Source organism: Scardinius erythrophthalmus, assembly GCF_964197995.2.
Source record: "Scardinius erythrophthalmus genome assembly, chromosome: 19".
Taxonomy (NCBI): Eukaryota; Metazoa; Chordata; class Actinopteri; order Cypriniformes; family Leuciscidae; genus Scardinius; species Scardinius erythrophthalmus.
In genome coordinates, this window is record NC_138239.1 from 39,489,757 (window position 1) to 39,514,323 (window position 24,567).

Here is a 24,567-nt window from a genome sequence, read left to right on the forward strand (position 1 = left end):
GCGACAGGGACGGACATCGGTGTAGTGACGTCAGAGGAGCGTGTGTAGCCTCATTGTCTAGTGATGTTTCTGATTCCCGTCACATATGCCGGTATTTAACGCATCCACGTGACCTGTATTCTCCGTGTTACATTTAAATCTTGACTTTAAGATGCAGTGCTGTTTATTTCTCGTCTAACACGATGGTTTCTGCACAGCATCAGTGTGTGATGATCAGCATATAGTCCGTATAAGGGGATTTCAGGACTGACTTCAGATGTGTGTATTGATGTAAGTAGTAGCCTAGGCTATGCTGGTTGATCTATGTTGACCGAGTGTTGGCTGGGGGTCAGTGTTGGTTCGGACACCCCAGCTGGACCCACAGCTGAGACAAGCGTTCTTACAGGAACAGTACCAGAACGCTCAGCTATCTGCTCTTTATTAATGCCCTCTAAACATTAGCACAGAAACATTATTTATATCATTCATAGAACCTTTTTTTTTATATATAAAAAAAAAAAACACGTTTTTTAAAAGTCACCACTTGTTTCAGAACGTTAAGAGAACATTCAAAATGTAGCATTCCCATAATGTTTGCAAAGTTGTAATAAATAAAGTTCCCTTAACGGTCATAAAACCATTTTTTTTAAAACACTGAGGTTTTCATAGCGTAATGGGACGTGTAATGAGCCGCTCTTAGCCTATATTCGGTCAGCGGGTCTCTAAACTAGTGTTGCGGAGCCGAGCGGAGGTCCGCCCATGCCGGTGTCGTGCTGCGGGGCGCTGGGGCCCGGCTCGTCCCCCAGGAGAAGCGTCCCGGGCCCGGTCAGGGCTTGTCTGGGCCAGCCGAGCGCTTCTGACGGGCTGAAGATGCTGCGCTCCTCCTTCAGCCTGGAGGGAGTGGAGGAGCGGGACGAGGAGCAGGAGGATGACGGAGAGGACCAGCGGGACGGCGGGATCCCCTTCATCATCAACAGGGGGGGTCTGCCCGTGAACCCGGAGACCTGGGAGCAGATGTGGCATCACGTGACCCGCATTCACCCGGACGGAGGAGCGCTGGGCCGGAGGATCCGGGGAACCAGCGACCTGCCCAAGGTAGAGCTCTCACTGACACCAGAACACCTCAGAGCATCCCGGCGCTGATCCGCTGATCCGCATGACACACGCGCAGGGTTCGGGAGCTGGTTTCCACCATTAAAAGAGGGAATAGTCTCACAGTTCAGAATTATGGGGGAAACTAGGGCTGCACGACACTGAGGAAAAAAGCGATATTCGATATGTGATACGATAATGCTTAAAGTGTGTAAAATAAACTTTAATTATCTTTAAAATATGTTTAAAATGTTATAATCTACATACATGTTTCACATTCTTTTATTGACAAGAAAACATCCCTACATCTTCTGACAGAACATCAGTGTTGTACTGTCGCAGAAGAAGTGTTATTTAACATCAGTGTAAACCACGGGATAACTGTAGACGGGTCAATATCACTATAAAGTGCCTTTGGTGTCCTCATCAGAATCGCTCAGTCATCATGAACATAATGCAAAATAATGAAATTCTGAGGTTGTATTATAAATGGCCAAACACTTACACACATACAAGAACAATGATACGTCTCTTGAAATGTGTTTTTCTGATTTTATACCATTTTCTTTGATTGGATGTGTGCGATTTTGGCATGTCCCACACGCTGCTCAGCTAACTTCAGTGAGTGTAAAAAGTGGTTAAATTACATAAAATTAAAATACTTTTTTAATGTACTTATTGTCCTCCACAAGCTATTTAATAAAACAAGTCATTTTGATTATTTATATTTTATGTTCATAATAATATTAAGCAGTTTGCATGTGTCCCTGAAATTGCTGTCCACCCTGTCATTATGGGGTAAACGCCCCTTTAAGAAACCAACTGATGTACTCAGTGACATCCCCTCCCCCATTTGGTCTTTCTTCAGTGGAGGTTAAAACATCTGCAACACACACAGTAAGTATCTACACTTATATTTCCTAATTTTCATCATATTGTGTTTGTAGTTGCGTGTTGTCAAGCTTAACATGTCCACCCTGTCATTGTGAAATATTAGTTAATAAAAAAACTTTTCAGAAATTCTAAATATACATTTTAAACAGTGCACAGTCAGCTTCAACAGTGAATCACTTTGCTAACTGCTGTACACCATGTGCTCATTAAATACTAACTTTAGCCAAAAAATGTCCACCCTGTCACCAAGCCTTCCATGACAAGGGTGGACATGGTTCATGACAGGGTGGACATTTGCAACTCCTGAAAATCAGCCTGAGCCAGGCCCCTCCTTCTATATTGGTTAAGGGTTTCTTGAAGGTCCTGTTGTTTTTCTAATGTTCCCCCGTTCTAGTTCACCCATTAAAGCATTTGTCCACCCTGTCATGCCAAGTTCCACCCTGTCACTTTGTTGTCCACCCTGTCATTTTCAACTTTTATGATGAAAATAATCTAATTATTTTAACAAGTTAACAAAACCTTGTGTGTGATTTCTTAATAAACAAATAAGGGGAGGTTAGTATTGTTTTAAAGTTTGACTAAATATCTTTGTTGTTAGATTTTATTTAGAATAGAATGTGCAACTATCGCATATTTTATTGGGCAATACATATTTAAGCAGTAACTTCATCATTATCAAAATACTTTTAATATTAACTAAAATGTTTTGTTGGGAAAGGGACACATTATCTTTCCACAGATCTACATTTTATAATCACTATGCAATGAAAATTTATTTATTCTACTATGAATTTGTCCATGACAGGGTGGACATATTTTATGGTTTGCTCGTATATTGTCAGCTTGCAGTTAATTTATAAAAAGTGCTGGAGCTTGACCAATATGCATTTCTAACAGCCTAATGTCTCCTTAATACAACACATAAGAAGTTAAATGGAAAATCTCTGATTTTTTTTTTGGAAATTGTGAAGTCTCAAAGGCACTTTATGGTGATTTTGACCCAGACCCGATATAGTCCGGCTATGAGAAACACTCCAGCCAAAATAATCTTGAGTTTGGTTACATGCCAAAATAATTCATGGGCTTTTCCCTAATCACGGAAGTGACGTCGATGTCCGGGTTAGCGGAAGCATTAGCCATCAGGCAAGTGTTATTTAAATAAACTCCTGATGTACTTACAAACTTTCCAATGCCTCGTTTTATGAGTACAGATGTATTTTATGACGTAGAGTAAAACGTGAGAATATCATGAGCTGTTCATCACTTATTTCAGGCATTCAACCAAAAACTTCAGGACGACGGAAGCGGAAGTGATGTAATGAAACTGGTTTATAGTGCACTCTATACTGGTATCAGTAATGTATCCGCAGTTTATAGACTGGTTTCCATTGGTCCAGCTGATGTTATTCCTTTAGTTCATCCCTTATAGACTGATCAGATGCATCTAATCAATACCAGTGCGTTGAGCTGCACAGAGACACTGCTCCTGCTCGACTGATATACAGCACACAATACATCCTGAACTCATTCCTATCCACTGACACTGAGTGATCCGGCTGCTACTGTCCCAGTGTGCTGATGGTGATTACTCTTCTGTGCCTGCAGATCCCAGTACCAAGTGTGCCTACATTCCCGGCCAGCATCAGCGTTCCTCATCGCCTGGAAGCCATTCAGAGATACATCAGGGACTTGCAGTATCCTTTACTCCAGCGAACCGTCCTCTGCTCACCGTGAAGCCAGTTTGAGCTTCAGACCAGAACAAATATCTGTCAGAAAAATCAACTTAATTCAAAGGGTTTCTTTTTAAACGTTTATTTTTCTGCAGATTTTTGTTCTCGTTTAAAACTCAAACTCACTTAATTTTGATTTTTGTTTTCAGAAAGCAAGACTTAATATCTGAAGTCACTTTTGCTTCTCCAGTATCTGAGGAAGAACATTGTGTTTTGCTTGTATCACAGTTTACAGTGACTTTATGTCCTTCAGACTGCAGTTTTCATCTAGTTACTGCACGCTGTATGAACTTTATAGCATGTTAGCTGATTCCTGACCAACATGCTCGATAAAGGTCAGAGGTTGTAGCTAAATTCATATATAGAAATGATTCCTCCAAAAATTTCCTACCAAACTCCAAAAATCATAGAGCAAAAAAGTATAAAATTATAACAGTGCTTAATAGTCCAAGTCATGTGATAGTTTAGTGTGAGAAACAGACTGAAGTGTAATATCTTTTGTCCTTGTGTAATGTGTTCAGTTCAAGCTCTTGTCGGATCAGATATTATGATCCATCCACCTATCCTTTAGGATAATGCGTAAACATACTGTATGGAAATGCTAAGATGCGCATAACTTCTAAAAATACACATAAAAAGTTTCTATTAATTTACTGAATACATCCCTTGATGCTCAACAATAAACTCCTGTGACTTTCCCTCAGCGGCAGCTGTGATTGGATGACTGGAGTAACCAGCGGTCCAATGGCATTGCAGCATCTCTAATGTTGGTTTGGTGTTTCTGAAGCGCCGGAGTCCAAGTCTGTCATCAGAATGATTTGGTATCTTGCATTTGCAGATTGATATCTAAAAGCTTTTTTTCATTTCTCCACACTAATGTTTAGATATTTAATAGAATAAAACACCAATAACAACGTGAACTAGGTAGGTTGGTCTTGGTCGCTCGACATGTACCCTATTTCCCAGGAAGTGGCGATTTTGCTCTCTTGAACACGTGATGGAAACGCTGCTTTATTCATAAATGTTTTACGAGATATAAAAATGTTGTGCATAAGTTACATTTGGATGGAGAAGCTAATGATGCCTAAACACCATTGGTTCTCATCTGTCATGTGATCAATCCTGACACGGCAAGCTTCAATATACACGTTCACATTTACATTCATGCATTGTAGCGGACACTTTTATCCAAAGCCACTTAATAAAAGAGGAACAAATGAGATTAGAGAGGGTGATGGAGGGAAGACGATCAGCGAATTATGACTTTGGGTGTATTCCTCTTTCCCAGCTGACTTCAGAAGGCCTGGCAGTGGTACATCCCTGTCTTGTTACCCCTGTTTTGTGTTTAATTCTATTTTGATATGTATTTTCTGTTCCTGTTGCTTCTGTGTTTTACTTCCTGTGTGTGCATTGTTTCCTTAGCTGGCACGTTCATCTCCATAGTTACCCTTGTGTGCTGCTATAGTGATTAATTACCCTCACCTGTCCCTTGTTATCTTGTGTGTGTGTGTGTGTGTGTGTGTGTGTGTGTACACATATACCCCAGTGTTTACTGTGTTCTTGGTCAGGTCTTGTCCAGTGATGGCTGTTTTGTTGATATGCTCAGTTTTGTTCCTCCGTGTTTTCAGTTCTGCTCCTGTTCCATGTATAGTTTGCGAGTAATGTAATGCCTTTCTCTGCTGTATAGTGCAGATAATTTTAGTGTAGCAGTAGATTCACATTGATGATATATTGTTTTTGACTCTTAATATGGGTTATTGTCTGTAAACTTTATATAGCACATTGTTTGTGTTCTATGCTTAACATCGTCTGTCAGATACAATCACACTGGAACACAGTTCTTTGAGATCAAGAAGAGCCGGCCGCTCACAGCGTAAGTCCAGTCCACACATCTGCTCCTTCTTTTAGAGCATCATCCTTGAGTTTAAAGCAGAGCCGTGCCGCTGGCCCGCAGCATCAGGTGCCGTCCAGACATTTACTGAGAAAAACTGTTACTTTTCAAGTAGCAAAAATGATGCAACATTGTAATTTAAGTTTAAGTAGAAATAAAATGGAATAATATTCCAAAAAAAATCTAATTGTCTGAATGAATTAACCATAAACATACACAAAACATATTTCCACAAACATTAGATATTATTAATGATCAATGTTTGAGATGCCACACATAAACGTTTGTGTTTAATTATATTTAGTTCCTTAAACAAATTAGCTTTTTTAATAAACCTGGAAGAACATGTCAATTTCTAGAATACTCTAATTGACACAATACATTATATAATCAGTAGATTAAAACAATTTTGACCTAATAATAATCAGTGTGGTGGCGGCTTCAATTACTGTAGATTGTTTTGACAGTGTTGAACGTAATATAGAGAAATATGTCTAAGTCAAAACAAATGTAATATCCGTATCAGGGCATAATTAGTCAAAAATGATGTAATTATGTTTTGTTGAAAAAGCTCTGAGCAGAAGACAGGAAGTAGCAGAGGACAATATGGCTTTAATAATGACATCAGATAAAGAAAATATCACTATGACAATGATAGAAGCAGTCCATTACAGCTAACTGTAAATGAGCCAGTTAGACTATATTTCTGTACCTGCACAATATTCATTATTTAATACTAATGATTTTCTGAATTAATTTGAATGTGAGCAGGATAATGCAATCATCAGATGCTTTTACTATAGTTGTTTACTTGCATTCAGACTCTTATTGCATTATTACCTATAATTTGTTCCTCAGATTAATGGACATTGCCAAGGAAATGACAAGAGAATCTCTACCAATCAAATGTTTGGAAGCCGTTATCCTCGGAATGTATCCTTCCCTTTGGAATTCACTGAAACCGGGATTGAATATATTAACTTTATTAACATAGAAGCATGTACACTGAAACAACAGAGGACCTAATACAGAGCCTTGTGGCACTCCATAGTCCATACGTCATTCTTCACTCTTTCACACAAACAAAGTGGTAGCAACCAGACATATAGGATCTAAACCATCTTAATGCTTGTCCACAAATCTTATATAATTTTCCCAAGGGAATGACATGATCTTTTGTGTCAAAGGAGGCACTAAAATCTATTAGTACTAGAAGAGAGATGCAACCACTGTCAGATGATAAAAGTAACTTGTAACTCTGACAAGCACAGTCTTTTTACTATGGCCTAAATCCTATTTAAACTCTAAGGCCTGGTTTCACAGACAGGGCTTAGATTAAGCCAAGATTAGGCCTTAGTTCAAATAGGACATTTAAGTAGCTTTTATAAATGTGCCTTAAAAACAGTACTGGTGTGCATCTTGAGATAATAGTGCATATTAAGTGCATATTTTAAGATATGTAAGTGCAAGTTGCTTTCAGTTTAAAACAGCTCAGACAAGATTTTGCTTAAGTAATGGATGTAGGATGGAGTAATGATGCTGAAAATTCAGTATATAAAATCAGTAAAATTCACTATATATTCACACAGAAAACAGCTGTTTTAAATTGTAATAATATTTTACTATTTTTACTGTATTTTTGATCAAATAAATGCAGCCTTGGTTAGTAGAAGAAACTTATTTTAACAACATTTAAAAAATCTTAATTATTCCAAACGTTTGACCAGTAGTGTATGCACAGATGAATCATGCATTTAGAGAACAGATTTCATCTCATGAATGTTTTCCTGTCTGTTGAGTATAACACTTAACGCCGCTGGCCTGTCAGTTACCTCACCAACAGCATGCCGAACGTCGAGCGGTTTCCTCTCAGCTTTAAAACACAGTTCTCAGGGAGTCATTTCCGCCACATAGTGCTGGGCGTCCACAGCGGGGGCCGCTTCGGGGCTCTGGGCATCAGCCGGCGCCAGGACCTGATGTACAAACCGCTGGAGTTCAGGACACTCAGCGACCTCCTGCAGGAGTTCCAGGCGGCCTATCGGGGCTACTGGCACACCCTGTGCAAGGTCAAGATTGGGCATTACGTGTCACATGACCCCCACAGCGTGGAGCAGATCGAGTGGAAGCATTCGGTGCTGGACGTGGACAAGCTGTCCAACGAAGAGCTGAGGAAAGAGCTGGAGAGACACACCCGGGATATGAGACTGAAGGTACGGACGAGGCGCTTGCAGTTAAAGCATATTAAGAGTTAATAAAGAATCATTCCATAAAGGATTTTAAATATATTTATTTGAAGTTCTTAAAACGGTTATTAAACAAAATCTGAATCATGTCAAGAACATGAAACTTTTAAAAGCATGTGCTAAGAAAATTGTAATGGTAAAAACACTTCATAACAGAAATAAGCAGTTCTTGCCATTCATCATGGTCCCGGATTCCATTGTCTTCTAGTAGTCCTGGTTTTGGAATTCCGATCTTAATAATATTGCTGCTTTATAAGCCCAAAAATTGAAGGAAATACATGCAGGGCATTTAACTTTCATAATGCATAATTCCTCAATTGAATAAAGTAGTATATGTGACTGTCCCACTTTCAAAACAACCTTTTCTAAAGTGGGACGACAAAGATTGCGTCAACTTGAACAAACGTAACACATTTTAACAATATTGTTGCATATTATTGCCTTCTTTCATTTATTTGTCCTGACAGCTCTAAAATATAAATTATTATTATAGCCATAGTGATTTAGGGTAAAGCAAAAACATATTTTGGAAGACAGTTTTATGATGCACTTGCTCATTATTTTAATTTTGAAATGTGAAATAAGTCGCAATTACCTTTTTTATTTTTTTATTCTGTGGTGGAAACAAGCTTCCATTTTGCCTAAAAATGAATGAGAGTTTGTGTCTTAACCAGCCTAAACTGTCGAGAAGCAAATGTTTGATGTCTCTAATGTAAAAAATTGCTGTAAAATTTACAGTAACTTACTGGCAATTTTGGTAAGTCAAGTCAAGTCACTTTTATTTATATAGCTCTTTATACAATACAGATTGTATCAAAGCAGCTTCACAGTGATAACATGAAAATAATACAACAAAGTTTATATCTAGAAAAAAACTTGCGTCATCGTCGACCTTAAGTAAGGCAGATCAATAATATTGTTGAATATTAAGTGTCCCCAACTAAGCAAGCCAAAAGCCAAGGCAACAGTGGCAAGGAACCAAAACTCCATCAGTGACAGAATGGAGAAATAAACCTTGGGAGAACCCAGGCTCAGTCGCTCAGTTCTCCTCTGGCCAACGAGCGAACAGTGTGTGATTATTATCCAGGCAGCATTACAGGTCAGCGGTCAGATTGGATCAGAACATTCAGAATATTATCCAGTTCAAGACGAGTTTGTTGAGGATCAGTGCCAATGGCACTGTGGTGTCGATGAGGCCTTCACAGGGCTGATGAGGCTGGGACTTCAGGGATGCGTCGTGGACGTGTCCAGGCGCTGGTCCACCATCAGATCTGGATACGGCCCGGATCTGGCTGACTTCAGTAAACCTTGGAATAAACAGAAAGACTAACATGAGCATAGATGCCATTCTTCTTATGATGTAACGAGTAGGGTGTTATGGCAAGTGTCCACGGTTCCGGCTGACCTAATCTATGCAGCCTAATAATCATTTAACTGATTTGAAAAATAGAAATGTATAATGTTCTATATGAATGCTGGGTAAAAGAGATGTGTCTTTAATCTGGCTTTGAACTGACAGAGTGTGTCTGCTTCCTGGACAATGGTAGGAAGGCTGTTCCAAAGTTTTGGTGCTAAATAGGAGAAGGATCTACCACCAGCAGTCGATTTTGATATTCTAGGTATTATCAACTGGCCGGAATTTTGAAATTGTAATAGACGTGAAGGACTATAATGCGTTAAAGGGGACATATCATGCTAAATCCACTTTTTTAGCCCTTAAATGCATTTTGTTGTATATTTGGAGTGTTTAGAAGTACAGAAAAGTTGAAATTATTCTCTTCATGTGCTTCGTTGATATCTTTATATTCTGTTTTGGTCATATTTTTCAACCTGTTCCGATTTTTCTGTTATCTATGACGTTTTTTGAACTATTACGTCACAGTATTTGCAGCGGAACTGCCAAATAAGGACATTGACTTCCAGCCCAACACTTCGAGCAATCCGCCATTTTTATTTCTCGCTGCAATTTTGTAGTCCAAGCTAAAAGATGCAGAAGTTACGAGAGGGTAAGTTAAAATGTTCGGTTGTTGGATGTAGTAACCCACACGCTTCATTACACCGTCTAATGTAGATGAACTGCCGCGCTTGTGACAGGGCGCATGTTTAACTGAAAGAACGAACAGAGAGAGAGAGACCCGGTCGCGCGCGCGCACTCTCTCTCTCTCTCTCTTCGGAGCCAGGCGAAAATGTAAACAAGACACCGTCTCCAAACTAGACGCTGTCTTGCTCTCTCTCCCTCGCACATATTAATCAAAATAAATCGACACGGTGGTAAAAGGTCGGAAGACCAAAGTTTCATGTGTAAATACAGTAACACACCATTGCGATACATCCATATGAAGATGTTGTTCTGCAGGTTCGTCGTCTTCATTTTCATCTCGCTCCGGCTCCGACTCTGGCTCGAACATGTAAGGCTGGCTGGACAAGTCTTCCGTTGTTGACATTTTGTTAATAACGTGTGAATAAAAAGTTTCTGTGCCGCTAGATAATCGTATCTCTGCTATCAAACTACAAAAATGGCCGAACGGGGTGGAGTTGAACCTCTGCAACCTGGAGAGGGGGCGGGGTATGAAGTGTCCCAGTTGTATTTAAAGAGACCGCACCAAAACGAGTTGCTCTCAGACGCACATCAGAAAAGGGGTAGAAAAGGGGCCTGTGGAGCTATAATAATGAGGAATTCAGACCCAAGCATTGCAGTTCCGCTTTATATCGACTACAAATGTATGATTTATATGTAAAAAAGAACGATTTAAAAGCATGATGTGTCTCCTTTAAGAGCTCGCTCAAGTACTGGGAGCTAAACCATTCAGTGCTTTGTAAGTAGTTAGCAATATTTAAAAATGTATACAATGTTTAATAGGGAGCCAGTGCAAGCTGGCGAGCTGCTGCATTTTGGACCAGCTGTAGTTTGTTTATTAAGCGTGCAGGGCAACCACCCAGTAGAGCATTACAATAATCTAGCCTTGATTTCATGAACGCATGGACTGTTCCGCATTTTTCATTGAAAACATATGTCATAATTTAGATATATTTTTAAGATGGAAGAATGAAAGATTGGTATCAAAGAGAACACCCAGGTTCCTAACCGAAGATGAAGACTGACAGAGCAGCAATCAATTGTTAGACAGTATTCTATGAATTCCGTTAATTTTGTGAATTGGTGCGTTTCATCGGGGTGCGAAGAAATATAGAGCTGAGTATCATCAGCATAACAGTGAAAACTAATTCCATGCTTCCTAATTCCATGCTTCCTGAAGTGCCAGCTAGTCTCTCCCTATGGAGGATCCCTTTACCACTCTACAGATAAAGTGTTGTCGGGAAAATTCATTTCGCGTACCTACCCCGAAGTGACAAAATAAAATAAAATTCTGTATCAAAATTTATAAGGAAAGACCAGTACTTTGTTTAGGCTTGGTCTGTAGGGAATTACAAACCTGCGTACATATATTCAAACGCACATAACTATAGAACCAATTCTTAATGCGCATGTGAACGCCATCAGCGTTTCTCACAGGTTCGCGTTTAAAGTTTGTGTAGAGAGAATGGTGTCGTCTTAGCGGCCCCTAATTTGATAACAAATGATCGTTGAGACGGAAGCGAATCAACCAAAACTAACTTTAGCTGGAAAATAACTTTATTAAAGAACTGCTATAAAGCCAATACAATCTCTGTTACCTTAAATTATACGTTTATCTCTGTAAAGCTGCTTTGAAACAATCTACATTGTTAAAAGCGCTATATAAATGAAGATGACTTGACTTGACTAATGATATCTCCTAAAGGTAGCATGTACAGGGTGAACAGCAACGGTCCTAGTACTGAGCCTTGTGGTACGCCATACTGAACTTGTGATCGATGAGACATCTCTTCATTTACTGCTACAAACTGATAACGGTCAGATAAGTATGATTTGAACCATGCTAGTGCAATTCCACTGATGCCAACATAATTTTCGAGTCTATTTAAAATAATGTTGTGGTCGATGGTATCAAATGCAGCACTAAGATCGAGTAACACTAATAGAGAGATACAACCACGATCGGATGATAAGAGCAAATCATTTGTAACTCTCATCTGTTCTTCGGATTAGACGTTAAACCGAGGTCCTGATAATCCTCATAATCTACTAAAATAATGATTTCAGAATACTTCAGAATAAATCAAGATGTAACATTTATTTGTCAGGTAAAAATGTATCATGCCAATTACACAAGTAAATGATTAAAAGCCCATTCAGAAATAATAAATACATGACATCAATTACTCAAAGATGACTCTAAGAGTAAGCAATGCATTCCTGACAGAGACACACAGTGGTGTGTGAGTGTTTTCCAACGGGAAAACACTGACACAGCACTGTATGTTTTTTTTTTCCTGGTTACAGGTTCCCAAAGACTGCTCTGCCACTTCCCATTATATACCCAGACCAGAACAAAAGAGTTATACCAATATTTTTTAGAGTTGTTTTTGGTCAATTCATGTACCCCAGGGGGTAGCACCTGGTTTCGGGGGAGAGGGGAGATATCTTGAAGAGACATCACCCAAAGAGGAGAAAAGGATTCTCCTAAGTTCTCAATCTTTCTCATTATACCAATGACTGCAATGAAATTAAGACCATTTAACAATTGCACTGAGACATTTAAAATGATACCAAACATGAAAAGGAAAAATGTCTCGGTTACGTATGTAACCCCCGTTCCCTGAGTAGGGAACAGAGACGTTACGTTGTGACGACGAATGGGGTTTCACTTAGAAAGCCTCTCACCTTTGAGAATACAAAACGAGCCAATGGCAAGAAAATGCCATGGGTCTGCGGCATAGCGTAACTCCATCCCACCTCGTGGGTATATAAGGAAGTACGCTGGCAACATGCAGTTATGTTTTCTCACTGAGGAGCCGAGACTGAACTCCGGCGTTCCAGAGGTACAGCGGAAGTGGCAGAGAGATGTAACGTGGGTTACATACGTAACTGAGACGTTCCCTTTGGTAGTCCCTACGAGTTACGTCGTGACGACGAATGGGGTTCCCAGTGTAATCACGCCACCTCTCGACTGTCTTCCAGTGCCCTGCGTAAGTCTGAGCTCCCTGTCGTGAGACTAGCACGGACGAACGACTCCTACTTAACACAGGAATACCAAGGTACACTGGGAAGCATATCTCAGTGGAAATATGCAATCGGTGCCAGCCCGAAGGGGGGGGGGGGGGTTTACAGAATACACATATGACCCGGGAGGGGGCTGCTACATATGGAGTATCACTGGGGTGTCCAGCCGCAGGGGGAATATTTCAACCCCAGGGGTGGCAAGGTGGCTTGCCGAGGGAAAGACACATGCTCAGAGAGGCTTACAGTGGAATACACATGTGGGGGTCGCCCAGAGGGGGAACCATGCACATGGCAGCACCTAGCCAAGAGCGAAAGCTGCTAGTGACATAACTCTGGCGTTGACGGCAACAGTGCTGGAGGAACTCAGGGCCTCTCAGGGAGGCTCACCTGAGAAGAACATCGCACATATCCAGTCCGTGGAGTTGAATGGTGAGCAAGTAAAGACACCTGAGCGGGTCCTAGTACCGGCTGGTTGAAGCGAGTACGTGAGAGGATACTGGCTCCACTCGGAGGTTATAGAACCTGGTGAATGTGTTGGGTGTCGCCCAGCCTGCAGCTCTACAGATGTCTGTTAGCGAGGCGTCATGCGCTAGAGCCCAAGAGGAGGCCACACTCTGGGTGGAGTGGGCCTTCACACCAAGGGGGCACGGTCGACCTTGCTGCTGGTATGCCAAAGCAATGGCGTCCACTATCCAGTGAGACAACCTTTGCTTGGAGAGAGCCTTTCCCTTCAGCTTCCCACCATAACAGACAAAGAGCTGGTCTGAGGTCCTGAAACACTGCGTTCTGTCAACGTAAGCATGGAGGGCGCGTACTGGACAGAGCAGTGCCAAGGCTGGGTCTGCTTCGTCTGAGGGCAGTGCTTGCAGGTTCACCACCTGATCTCGTAAGGGAGTGGTGGGAACTTTGGGCACATATCCAGGCCGGGGTCTCGGGATCATATGAGAAGCATGTCCATTGCACATGGCACCCCAGCCCGTGGTGGAGGCTTCTGTTGAGACAACAACATGCTTGGAAATTCATTCTAAGGGCACTCCGGCCCTTAGAAAGCTGAGGTTCGACCACGGGGTGAAGGTCTGACGGCAGGTCGGAGTAACTGGTACTTGGAGCGTGCCGTGTTGTCATGCCCACCTCGGGACTCGATCACGAAGCCAGAGCTGAAGTGGTCTCATATGAAGCAGTCCGATCGGCGTAACTGCGGATGCCATATGCCCCAGGAGCCTCTGAAATAACTTCAGTGGAGCCGCACTCTTGCCCTTGAACTGACTCTGGAACTGGCAAGCCAGCAGTGACTTCACACGCTCGCTCGTAAGCTGTGCGCACATGGTGACCGAGTCGAAAAGAGATCCTCTGCACGGGGCAAAGTTTGCTCTTCTCCCGGTTGACCCGAAGGCCCAGACAGGGTAGGTGCTGGAGCACTAGGTCCCTGTGTTCCAGATTTACACACACAGATCTTCAGAATCCTGTATGAACTATGAAGCTGTGATGTTGCTCAAGTATCTAAAACAGTTAAACCTCACTTGAGAAGCAGCCCGTAATAATGGTGATGATGAAACATCTGTACTTTAACCCTATAAAGACACACGTCCTCTAAATGATCAACGTGATCTGATAAACCACGAAATCTACTCCATAAAACTACGTTTTTTAAAATTTCTATTTCACTATTTCAGACTATATGACGCATAAAGGCCTAATGTATCAAATATTATACTTGACCAAAAAATTGTTAGTTTCAATAATCTGTTCCATTTTTTCTGATGTTGCTGTTGTGTTTCAGATCGGTAAAGCCGCTCCTCCGTCGCCCTCTAGAGACCGGAGGAAGGATGTGGGATCTCCTCTGAGGAACCCGGGCAGCCCGATGCGCAAGAACAGCCAGAGCGACAGACGGTACCTACAGATCATTCACTGCACCCCAACAGAAACACTAGCTGTTCTAACACTAGGTGGCGCTGTTTTCATAGGTCGTCGGTGGAGAAGAGAGCGGGGCCTGCGGCGGATCTGAACGGATACCAGATCAGGGTGTGAGAGATTCGACATCAAGAGGATCGTGTGCTCACTCACTCACACCTCAAACCATTAGAAACACTGCATCATATTTATATTCATTTCACATTTAATCTGTAAATACAGTGCACTTAACCTTTACCTCTACTAGTAGACTAATGTACAGGCTAGTCTGTAGTGCCTTTGATCAGAAAAAAAATATTATCTTCCTTGTTTTTCAGCACAAATATCTTAACATCCTTAAATCAAGATAAATTTACTGGAGAAGCAAAATGACTGAAGATATTAAAGGAGCCATGTAAGATTGTGGCCAAAACTGGTACTGCAATCACTTTCAAATTGCTGTAGAGTGGTGTATCCCCTCCCCCTCCCCCCTGACTCGAGGTTGCCAGATATGCTGCAGGATCCAGCACGAACGTTTGTAGCTGCAGCTGTGGTAACTAGAGCAGAGCTGGCAACCCGGATGCCGAAACACTACTGACTTCATGATTGGTAGATAGGTGGAGGGTGGGGCATCAGGCCAAAACACAAAATGACAACATCAACATCAGTTGAGGGCTGCAACTTCACTTTTTAAATGACAATATCCTGGCCGTACTACTGTTGTCAGTGATATAAGTATTTGAAATGAACATGATTTCTTAATGTCTAGTGACATATCAGGGCCATTTTATGATTAATTGAAATACATTTCTTACATACAGCTCCTTTAAGTCTTGTTTTATGAAAAATGTATCAAAATGAAGTGAGTTTGTGCTTAAAAATAATAATAATTTGCCTTTAAATACTTTTTTTTTCTGACTGCAATGGCAGATATTTGTTCTTTTTTTAAGCAAAAACTTGATTTAGCTTCTCCAGTAAACGTATCTTTAAGAATGTTTAGATATTTGTGCTGAAAACAAGACAGAAACACTGACGAAGAACATCATTATTTTCCAATGATATGATAATATGAGCATGTAAATCAGCAGACAGGGTTCAGGGGTTCTTCAGTGAATGCAGCACTCGCCCCTTTGGGTTTTTAGGTTTTATATATATTTTTGAACTCTTGAAAGACTTGCTCAGTTACTCATGACGAGTAACATTTGAAGTCAATATGAAATGATAACTGACTAAATTCACGTTGCTGCTCTTATTAAGGATGTTTCACCAATGCACAATATGCTAGATAAATAAATGTTTGTCTTAAAAATCATTCATCAAAATGTAATAACTTGCTCCACTTCTGAACTTCTTTCTCCTTCAGCTGATGTCATCGGACCGCCTGTCAGTCGCCTGTTTTCTGTTCAACAAGGCATTTGAGTGGAGAAATAATGAGTTGTGGATGTGAAGATCATTTCATGTTGACTTTATTTGAGCGGCAGTCTGTTTCATGAGATGAGATTCTCCTACAGAACACACGCACTCACACACACTCAGACACACACACTCGTACACGCACTCACACACTCACTCTCACACTCATTCTCTCACACACACACACCCACACACACACACACACAAACAAACACAAACACTCATACACACACGCACACACACACATTGAAGCCAAATGTACATCTGATGATGCTGGTGCTGTTAAATCTTCCCATCGTCTGTCTCACATTCTCATGATGCATTAGAAACATCTCGGGTTACGACTGTAACCCTTGTTGCCTGAGAAGGGATCGAGACGCTGCATTGAAGATGACACTGGGGAACACCTCCAGCGTGACAGCGTCTGAAGCACGTGTGGAACTAGTCCCATCTCGATTGGTGTTCATGATGTCATGATGGCGTTCATGGAAGCTACAAATGGGAGCCGGCACACAACAGTGTTAGCTTCTGATAGGTTGAAGCAAGTCGTTCTCAGGCACTCAGGAGGTGTGCCAAAGGGACACAGTGTTTCTTTCCCTTCTCAGGGAACAAGGGTTACAGTCGTAACCCGAGACATTCCCTTTTGAGAGAACTTGCATCGCGTCGAAGACGACACTTTGGGGAACGAAATACCCACTGCGCCACACTGACTAGTGCCTGTCCTGGTGTGAAGCTTGTCGGGCACAGCTCAGGATGAGAGGCCTTGAGAACCCGGTGTGGAGGGCAGATCCAAGCTGTAGTATCTAATGAAGGTATCACAGACCTCTTGAAGGAAAACCCCCAATAGCAGGGCTTTATTGGACGCCACTCCTCTAGTCGAGTGGGCTCTAATCAGGAGAGGCGAGGGCATACTGCGTGCCTCAAACGCTGAAGAAAAAGTCTTTGCAATCCTCCTGCTAATAGTCTGCTTAGAGGCAGGGGAACCCTTCTTAGGAGAACCAAAGCACACAAGTAGCTAGTCTGACTATCTCCAACCCGAGGACCTATGTATGTAGGCCTCTAGGGCCCGGACAGGGCATAGAAGGTGTAGCTTTTTTTGATCAGCTGAAACATGTGGAGGAGGATGAAAGGCCTGAAGGATAACAGACAGTGCCACATTCAATGGCACATTGGGCACGTAGCCTGGCCTGGGGTGGAGAATGGGTGGTCCCAGGAGCGAAGTCCAGGCAAGAGGGTGCAACAGATAGAGCCTGCAGGTCCACAACTGTTTTAAGGGACGTAATAGCTAGCAGGAAGGCCACTTTAAAAGAAAGAAATTTCTCCAGAATGGTGTCGTCTTAGCGGCCCCTAATTTAATATTTAATAACTAATGATCGTTGTGACGGAAGCGAATCAATCAAAACTAACTTTAGCTGGAAAATAACTTTATTAAAGAACCGCTATAAAGCCAAAACAATCTCTGTTACCTTAAATTATGCAGTTATCTCTGTAAAGCTGCTTTGAAACAATCTACATTGTTAAAAGCGCTATATAAATGAAGATGACTTGACTGGACTTGACTCAAACACCTTGTCAATGAGTTAGAAGCGTGCCATGGATTACCCCTCAAGATACACTGCCAGGTCCTAAATGGCAACCCTAGATTGGACGACAGACATCATCCTCCTAGCACCATGAAGGATAAGTTGGTGTTTCCCCAACAGGCCATGCTTAAAGGCTTGTGGAAGGCCGCTATGGCCACCACATAGACCTCAAGTGTGGATGGGAAAGACCAACAGAGAAACGGCTTTAGAGGAACTCCAGCACTGAAGCCATTGGGAAGTTTACTGGTTTCAACTGGCGTTCTCTGCACCAAAAAGTTAACACATTTCACTTTAAAGCATAAAGTTTCCCCGTGGAGGGAGCTCTAGAGTTTAAGATGTTCACAACAACCTTGGTTAAGAGGCCAGTACTTAGGAGTCCCCTTCAGGGGCCAGACCCATAGCTTCCACAGCTCCGGCCTGGGGTAGTATACTGAACCCTCGGCCTGAGAGAGAAGGTCCCTTCTGTTGGGGATCTCCCGTGGTGGGGCTGCTAGGAGCACTATGATGTCTGAAAACCAAACTCGGACTGGCCAGTACAGGCTACCAGAAGTAGACTAACCACGTCCTGAGGAATCCTCTCTAGAATTCCCGGGTGCAGAGCAATAGGGGGAAATGCGTATAGACGGCACCTCGGCCACGTCTGTACTATGGCATCCAACCCCAGAGGAGCTGGATGCGTGAGTGACAACCAAAATGGACAGTGAGTGTTCTCATGAGAGGCGAACAGATCTACTTCCGCTTGGCCGAACTTCCTCCAGATTAACTCCACCATCTCAGGCTGGAGTCTCCATTCCCCAGGCCTCAGTCCCTGCCTTGACAGGATGTCTGCTCTCTGATTTTCGTCCCCGGGAATGAACATTGCTCTGAGTGAGAGTAGTTTGCCCTGGGATCACAGAAAATCCTGATGCACCAGTCTGCACAGAGGGCACAACCTCAGATCCCCCTGTCGATTTATATAGGAGACCATAGACGTATTGTCTGTTCGAATTAGATCATTATGGCCCGTGAGGTCTGGGAGGAGGTGCCTCAGCCATCATCTCCAGGCAAATTATACTTTGATCATTCTGACTCACAATGATTGGGATAGTTACCATTTCGAACCAACACCCGAGAGGGAACAATAGAGCTTGCCGCTGAGAGCCGAGAAAGGGCAGAGGCCGTCTCAAACTTGTCAGCCAACTCCATATGTGATCCGCATGATTGTAAACACTGCTTTCTTCTTCTTTTTTTCTCAATAGATATAATTCTTTGCACACTATGGGACAAACAACCCAAAATAAGACTGACAAGGGTAGCACAGAACACTTGCTGAAGAGCAGAAGCTAACACTGTTGTGTGCCGGCTCCCCTTTGTAGTTTCCGTATACTCCGTCACATGTGACGTCATGACGCAACACCAATCTAGATTGGACTAGTTCCACACATGCTTCAGACGCTGTCACACTGGAGGCGATCCCCAAAGTGTAGTCCCTCGAAGGGGAACCCTTCCTGCCACATGATTAATTACCTGCGTGTGATTAACAGATGTTTCGTCACGCCACTGGAATGTCATTCATAAACTTTTGTGACACTTGAAATTTAAATGTACAATAAATTCTTTTGTTAAATTAAATGTTGTTTCTGTCAAGTGTGACATTATGATACGCTGATGATTTACATTGTCAGACGAGAACTTGCAAAATAATAAAAAATAAAATATATGTATATACATCAAAAAATAGTAAACTGCTCATAATTATGTATATAAGTTAGTAAAAGTGACGGAACTGTTGAGGTCAGATGTCATGTGTCTGATCTGACAGATTGTGTGAGGCTTCATCCAAAAACCATCAAGAACACTAGACCGGTTTACTACAGAAAACCTCATGCAGAACACACTAAACTGAGTGACATTAACTTGATTCCTAGTTGCATTAGTTTGAACCTTTTAAGGCATTTTCTCACTGTATTAAATGGCAAATTTTTAAATGTCCTAAAATCAATTAGAATAAGACATAACAATATTAATATAACACTTTACAATAAGGTTCCATTAGTTAATGCATTTACTAACATTTGCTGCAGTATTTATTAATCTTTGTTAACATTAGTTAATAAAAATACAGCTGTTCATGTCATCTCAGGTTAATTAAATAATAGCAGATTAACAGATAGAACTTTTGATTTTAATAATGTTTATTAAATGCTCAAATTAACAGAATAGAATAGAAAGCCTTTAATGTCATTATACTTGCATACAATGAAATTAAGAAGTGCTTTCCTTGATGCCGAAAAAAAAAAAAAAAAAAAACACAATTACATATGGCACACATATTAAAAATATACAAAAAAAAAAAAATAAAAAAAAAAAAAAATATATATATATATAATTATATTAAAAAGTATATTGCACTAAACCAGTTCATTGTAAAAAAATAAATAAACAAACTATTTAGTTGCCGTCGTCAATCTGTGTCCAGAATCAAAATACCAGATTAATAATCTGAAAAACAAACCATGTGAAACATGAGGAATAATATTAATTTACAGATGGTTTGCTACCTTTAGGTCAAACAGTGTTGTTCTTTAATGGATTTACAGTATTGTGTACACTTAAAGTTCCAAAATTATTATAAAACATATGTAATGCTAATTCCAAAAATGGAACCTTGTGCAATGAAATGGATATTTTTTGAACATGTTACTATTAGTTTGATATTATTGTCATATATATATATATATATATATATATATGTCAGGCTTGTGTAGGGAGACGAGGACGAGGACACAGGAACTGCGGTTTAGGTAATTTATTTACAAACTTAACTTCTATGAACATACAGGAACAAGGGAAAGAAAACTCCAGGACTTCAAAACACACAACCATGAAATGACGACCAACAAACACTGAGGGAAAACACAGGGCTTAAATGAACTGGGACTAATGGGATAATTAACAGAACACAGGTGATGGGAATTTCTAATCAAGCAGACAGGGAAAAACTAACAGGACTAAACCAAAATCACAAAGACAGGGGGAAACAAGATCACAGAACAGAACTCAACACATCAAAACGTGACAGTACCCCCCCCCCCTCCCCGAAGGCGCGTCCTCGCGCCATATAACATCCAAAGAGGTGGGAGGGTGGGCATCCTGGACTCCAGGACGGTCCAGGCGGAGCAGGCTGGTCAGGGGACCAGGGCGGAACAGGCTGTGGGTGTGGCCAGGGTGGAGCAGGCTGTGGGCGTGGCCAGGGCGGAGCTGTCAGATCCTCGGACGTCCAGGGCGGAGCTGTCGAACCCTCGGGCGTCCAGGGCGGAGCTGTCGGACCCTCGGGCGTCCAGGGCGGAGCTGTCGGACCCTCGGCCGTCCAGGGCGGTGGGGACCCTTCGGGTGGCCATGGTGGTGAAGACCCTTCGGGTGGCCATGGTGGAGATGACCCTTCGGGCGGCCATGGTGGAGATGACCTTTCGGGCGGCCATGGCGGAGATGACCCTTCGGCGGCGAAGATGTTTCTTCAGGTGGCCATGGTGGTACTGGGAACCGCGTCAGCGAGCCCTCCACTGTCCCCCTAGCAGGTATACTGCGCCCCCCCAAAACGGGACCAGAGGCGAAGGAGGCTCTGAGCTGGGCAGGACCAGCGGCGAAGAAGGCTCTGAGCTGGGCAGGACCAGCGGCGAAGGAAACTCTGGGCTGGACGGGACCAGCGGCGAAGGAGGCTCTGAGCTGGGCAGGACCAGCGGCGAAGAAGGCTCTGAGCTGGGCAGGATCAGCGGCGAAGAAGGCTCTGAGCTGGGCAGGATCAGCGGCGAAGAAGGCTCTGGCGCAGGATCAGCAAGCTCTGGATCAACGGGTGCTGAATCAACGGGCTTTGGATCAATGGGCTCTGGCTCTGGATCAGCGGGGTCTGGCGCTGGATCAACAGGCTCTGGCGCTGGATCAACAGGCTCTGGCGCTGGATCAACAGGCTTAGGTGCTGGATCAGCGGGCTCTGGATCAACGGGCTCTGGATCAACGGGCTCTGGATCAACGGGCTCTGGCGCTGGATCAGCGGGCTCTGGATCAACAGGCTTTGGATCAACGGGCTCTGGCTCTGGATCAGCGGGATCTGTGCTGGACGGGACCAGCACATCATGGAACTCGGGACTGGACGGGACCAGCATCTTGGGGAACTCGAGACTGGACGGGACCAACACATCATGGGACTCGGGACTGGACGGGACCAACACATCATGGGACTCAGGACTGGACGGGACCAGCATCCCCAAGATTCGGGATTGGACTCATGGGCCAGAACTGATGTGTGTGTAGCCCACACACACAGAATCGCCGCAGACATCACAATCAGCGCTGTGTCTTCTTGAGTGGACTCACGTGCAACGTGCTCAATCTCTGGCGGACAGATGACGGGTTCAGCTTCAGGTGGGCAGACTATGGGTTCTGGTTCTGGCGGATTGACGATGGATTCAGGACATACCGGATTCGGAACTGGTTTTAATGGAAAATCCTCCACCACGCAGTCCGACCCACACACCCACAGCGTGTGGTCCACGAACTCCAGGAAAGTCTGATCGAGATTTTCTACCAGAATCAGCTGGGCAAGAGGGTCCCTTAATCCACCCCAGAAACTCTGTGTCAATTCCTCTTCTTCCCACGTCACGTCATCGTAGAGATCCATGTAAAGCCCCACATATTCTTCCAGTGAGCGTTCACCTTGAAAGAGGATAGGTGTGTTAAATGGATTCACCTTTTCCCTCCGGTTACCTCTCCTCTGGCTCATTCTTGGTTCTTTTAGGGTTGTTTTAGTTTAAGGGTTGGTCGTTCTGTCAGGCTTGTGTAGGGAGCCGAGGACGAGGACACAGGAACTGCGGTATAGGTAATTTATTTACAAATTTAACTTCTATGAACATACAGGAACAAGGGAAAGAAAACTCCAGGACTTCAAAACACACAACCATGAAATGACGACGACCAACAAACACTGAGGGAAAACACAGGGCTTAAATGAACTGGGACTAATGGGATAATTAACAGAACACAGGTGATGGGAATTTCTAATCAAGCAGACAGGGAAAAACTAACAGGACTAAACCAAAATCACAAAGACAGGGGGAAACAAGATCACAGAACAGAACTCAACACATCAAAACGTGACAATATACAGGGTCCGAAATTAACTTTTTGGCTCACCTGCCACGGGGACTGGTAGATGAAAAAATCCACCAGCCAAGCATATTTTTTTACCGGCCAAAATAATAAACAGCCTTTTTTACAAACATAACAAACTGTCCAGAGCAAAATATGAAATGTATGTATATATATATATATATATATATATATATATATTGATCAAAATGTGAGAAATAAATGAAATATTATCATTGGGGTGAAATAATAAAAAAAAATTGTCAGTTTTGTTACCTGACTCATGTGGAAGGGAAGGAAGAACGTACTCGGTTACTTTAACCTCGGTTCCCTGAGAGATAAGGGAACGAGTATTGTGTTGCCGCCGACTTGAGCTGCAAAGAAGCTCTGGCCGCCCTGTCAAGGACGCTTGTCAAAAAGTACGGGGAAGATTGACCGCTCTGAATAGTGAGTGAGTGCACGTGCGCGGCCGGGGCTCTCTCTCTCTCTCTCTCTCTCTCTCTTTCTCTCTCTGCTCGTTCTCAGAGGCAGAAGAGTGCGTGCACGCTTGAAATTTCATATTTTGGTATGAACATTCACCCGCCGGTGTGGCGGATAGCCTTTTGAGATTTACTCGCCAAACAGAAAATCTACCCGCATTTGGCGCTTGGCGGGTGTTAATTTCGGACCCTGTATATATATATATATATATATATATATATATATATATATATATATATATACTCTCACCTAAAGAATTATTAGGAGCACCATACTAATACTGTGTTTGACCCCCTTTCGCCTTCAGAACTGCCTTAATTCTACGTGCCATTGATTCAACAAGGTGCTGAAAGCATTCTTTAGAAATGTTGGCCCATATTGATAGGATAGCATCTTGCAGTTGATGGAGATTTGTGGGATGCACATCCAGGGCACGAAGCTCCCATTCCACCACATCCCAAAGATGCTCTAAATTGTAGCCTCTTTTTCCTATTTGTAGTGGAGATGAGTGGTACCCGGTGGGGTCTTCTGCTGTTGTAGCCCATCCGTCTCAAGGTTGTGCGTGTTGTGGCTTCAAAAAAGCTTTGCTGCATACCTCGGTTGTAACGAGTGGTTATTTCAGTCAAAGTTGCTCTTCTATCAGCTTGAATCAGTCTGCCCATTCTCCTCTGACCTCTAGCATCAACAAGGCATTTTCGCCCACAGGACTGCCGCATACTGGATGTTTTTCCCTTTTCACACCATTCTTTGTAAACCCTAGAAATGGTTGTGCGTGAAAATCCCAGTAACTGAGCAGATTGTGAAATACTTAGACCGGCCCGTCTGGCACCAACAACCATGCCACGCTCAAAATTGCTTAAAGGCACAATATGTATTTTTTTTGCTTTAAAAATAGCAAAAATCACTATATCTATGTTATATATATTTTTTATTTGTGTACTTACATTATCCCGACTGTTTCCAACAACTTTCAAACCAGGAGAAATTTTAATTAAATTTTTAGACACGGCACGTTTCTTTATTTCCGCTTTGTCGCAGTCAATGGCATCATATCCGCATTGTCCCTGGTTTCCGCTCGTACTGCCATGGTAACCAGAACTATGAGCAGAGCCTGTCGGTGGCGACAGACGTGGACAATGTAGTT

At 42.6% G+C, this 24,567-nt stretch overlaps 2 protein-coding genes across 3 annotated transcripts in view; both read left to right on the forward strand.

The window, feature by feature from the left end:
* vash1 (vasohibin 1) overlaps window positions 1-15,131 on the forward strand; it is a 15,272-nt gene extending 141 nt beyond the window's left edge. The window contains exons 1-7 of one of the 2 annotated variants that reach the window (XM_081347503.1): window positions 1-1,074; window positions 3,571-3,659; window positions 5,512-5,568; window positions 6,445-6,519; window positions 7,415-7,796; window positions 14,714-14,823; window positions 14,898-15,131. The exon at window positions 1-1,074 is cut by the window's left edge and continues 141 nt beyond it. In XM_081347503.1, coding sequence (XP_081203629.1) covers window positions 739-1,074; window positions 3,571-3,659; window positions 5,512-5,568; window positions 6,445-6,519; window positions 7,415-7,796; window positions 14,714-14,823; window positions 14,898-14,961 — 1,113 coding nt within the window. In that variant the 5' untranslated portion in view covers window positions 1-738 and the 3' untranslated portion in view covers window positions 14,962-15,131. Of the gene's footprint in view, window positions 1,075-3,570; window positions 3,660-5,511; window positions 5,569-6,444; window positions 6,520-7,414; window positions 7,797-14,713 lie in introns of both variants that reach the window. The other variant, XM_081347502.1, reaches the window with a different exon arrangement.
* Window positions 1-24,567, forward strand: part of fam98b (family with sequence similarity 98 member B) — a 549,041-nt gene that overhangs the window by 58,923 nt on the left and 465,551 nt on the right. The gene's annotated exons all lie outside the window — the stretch shown is intronic.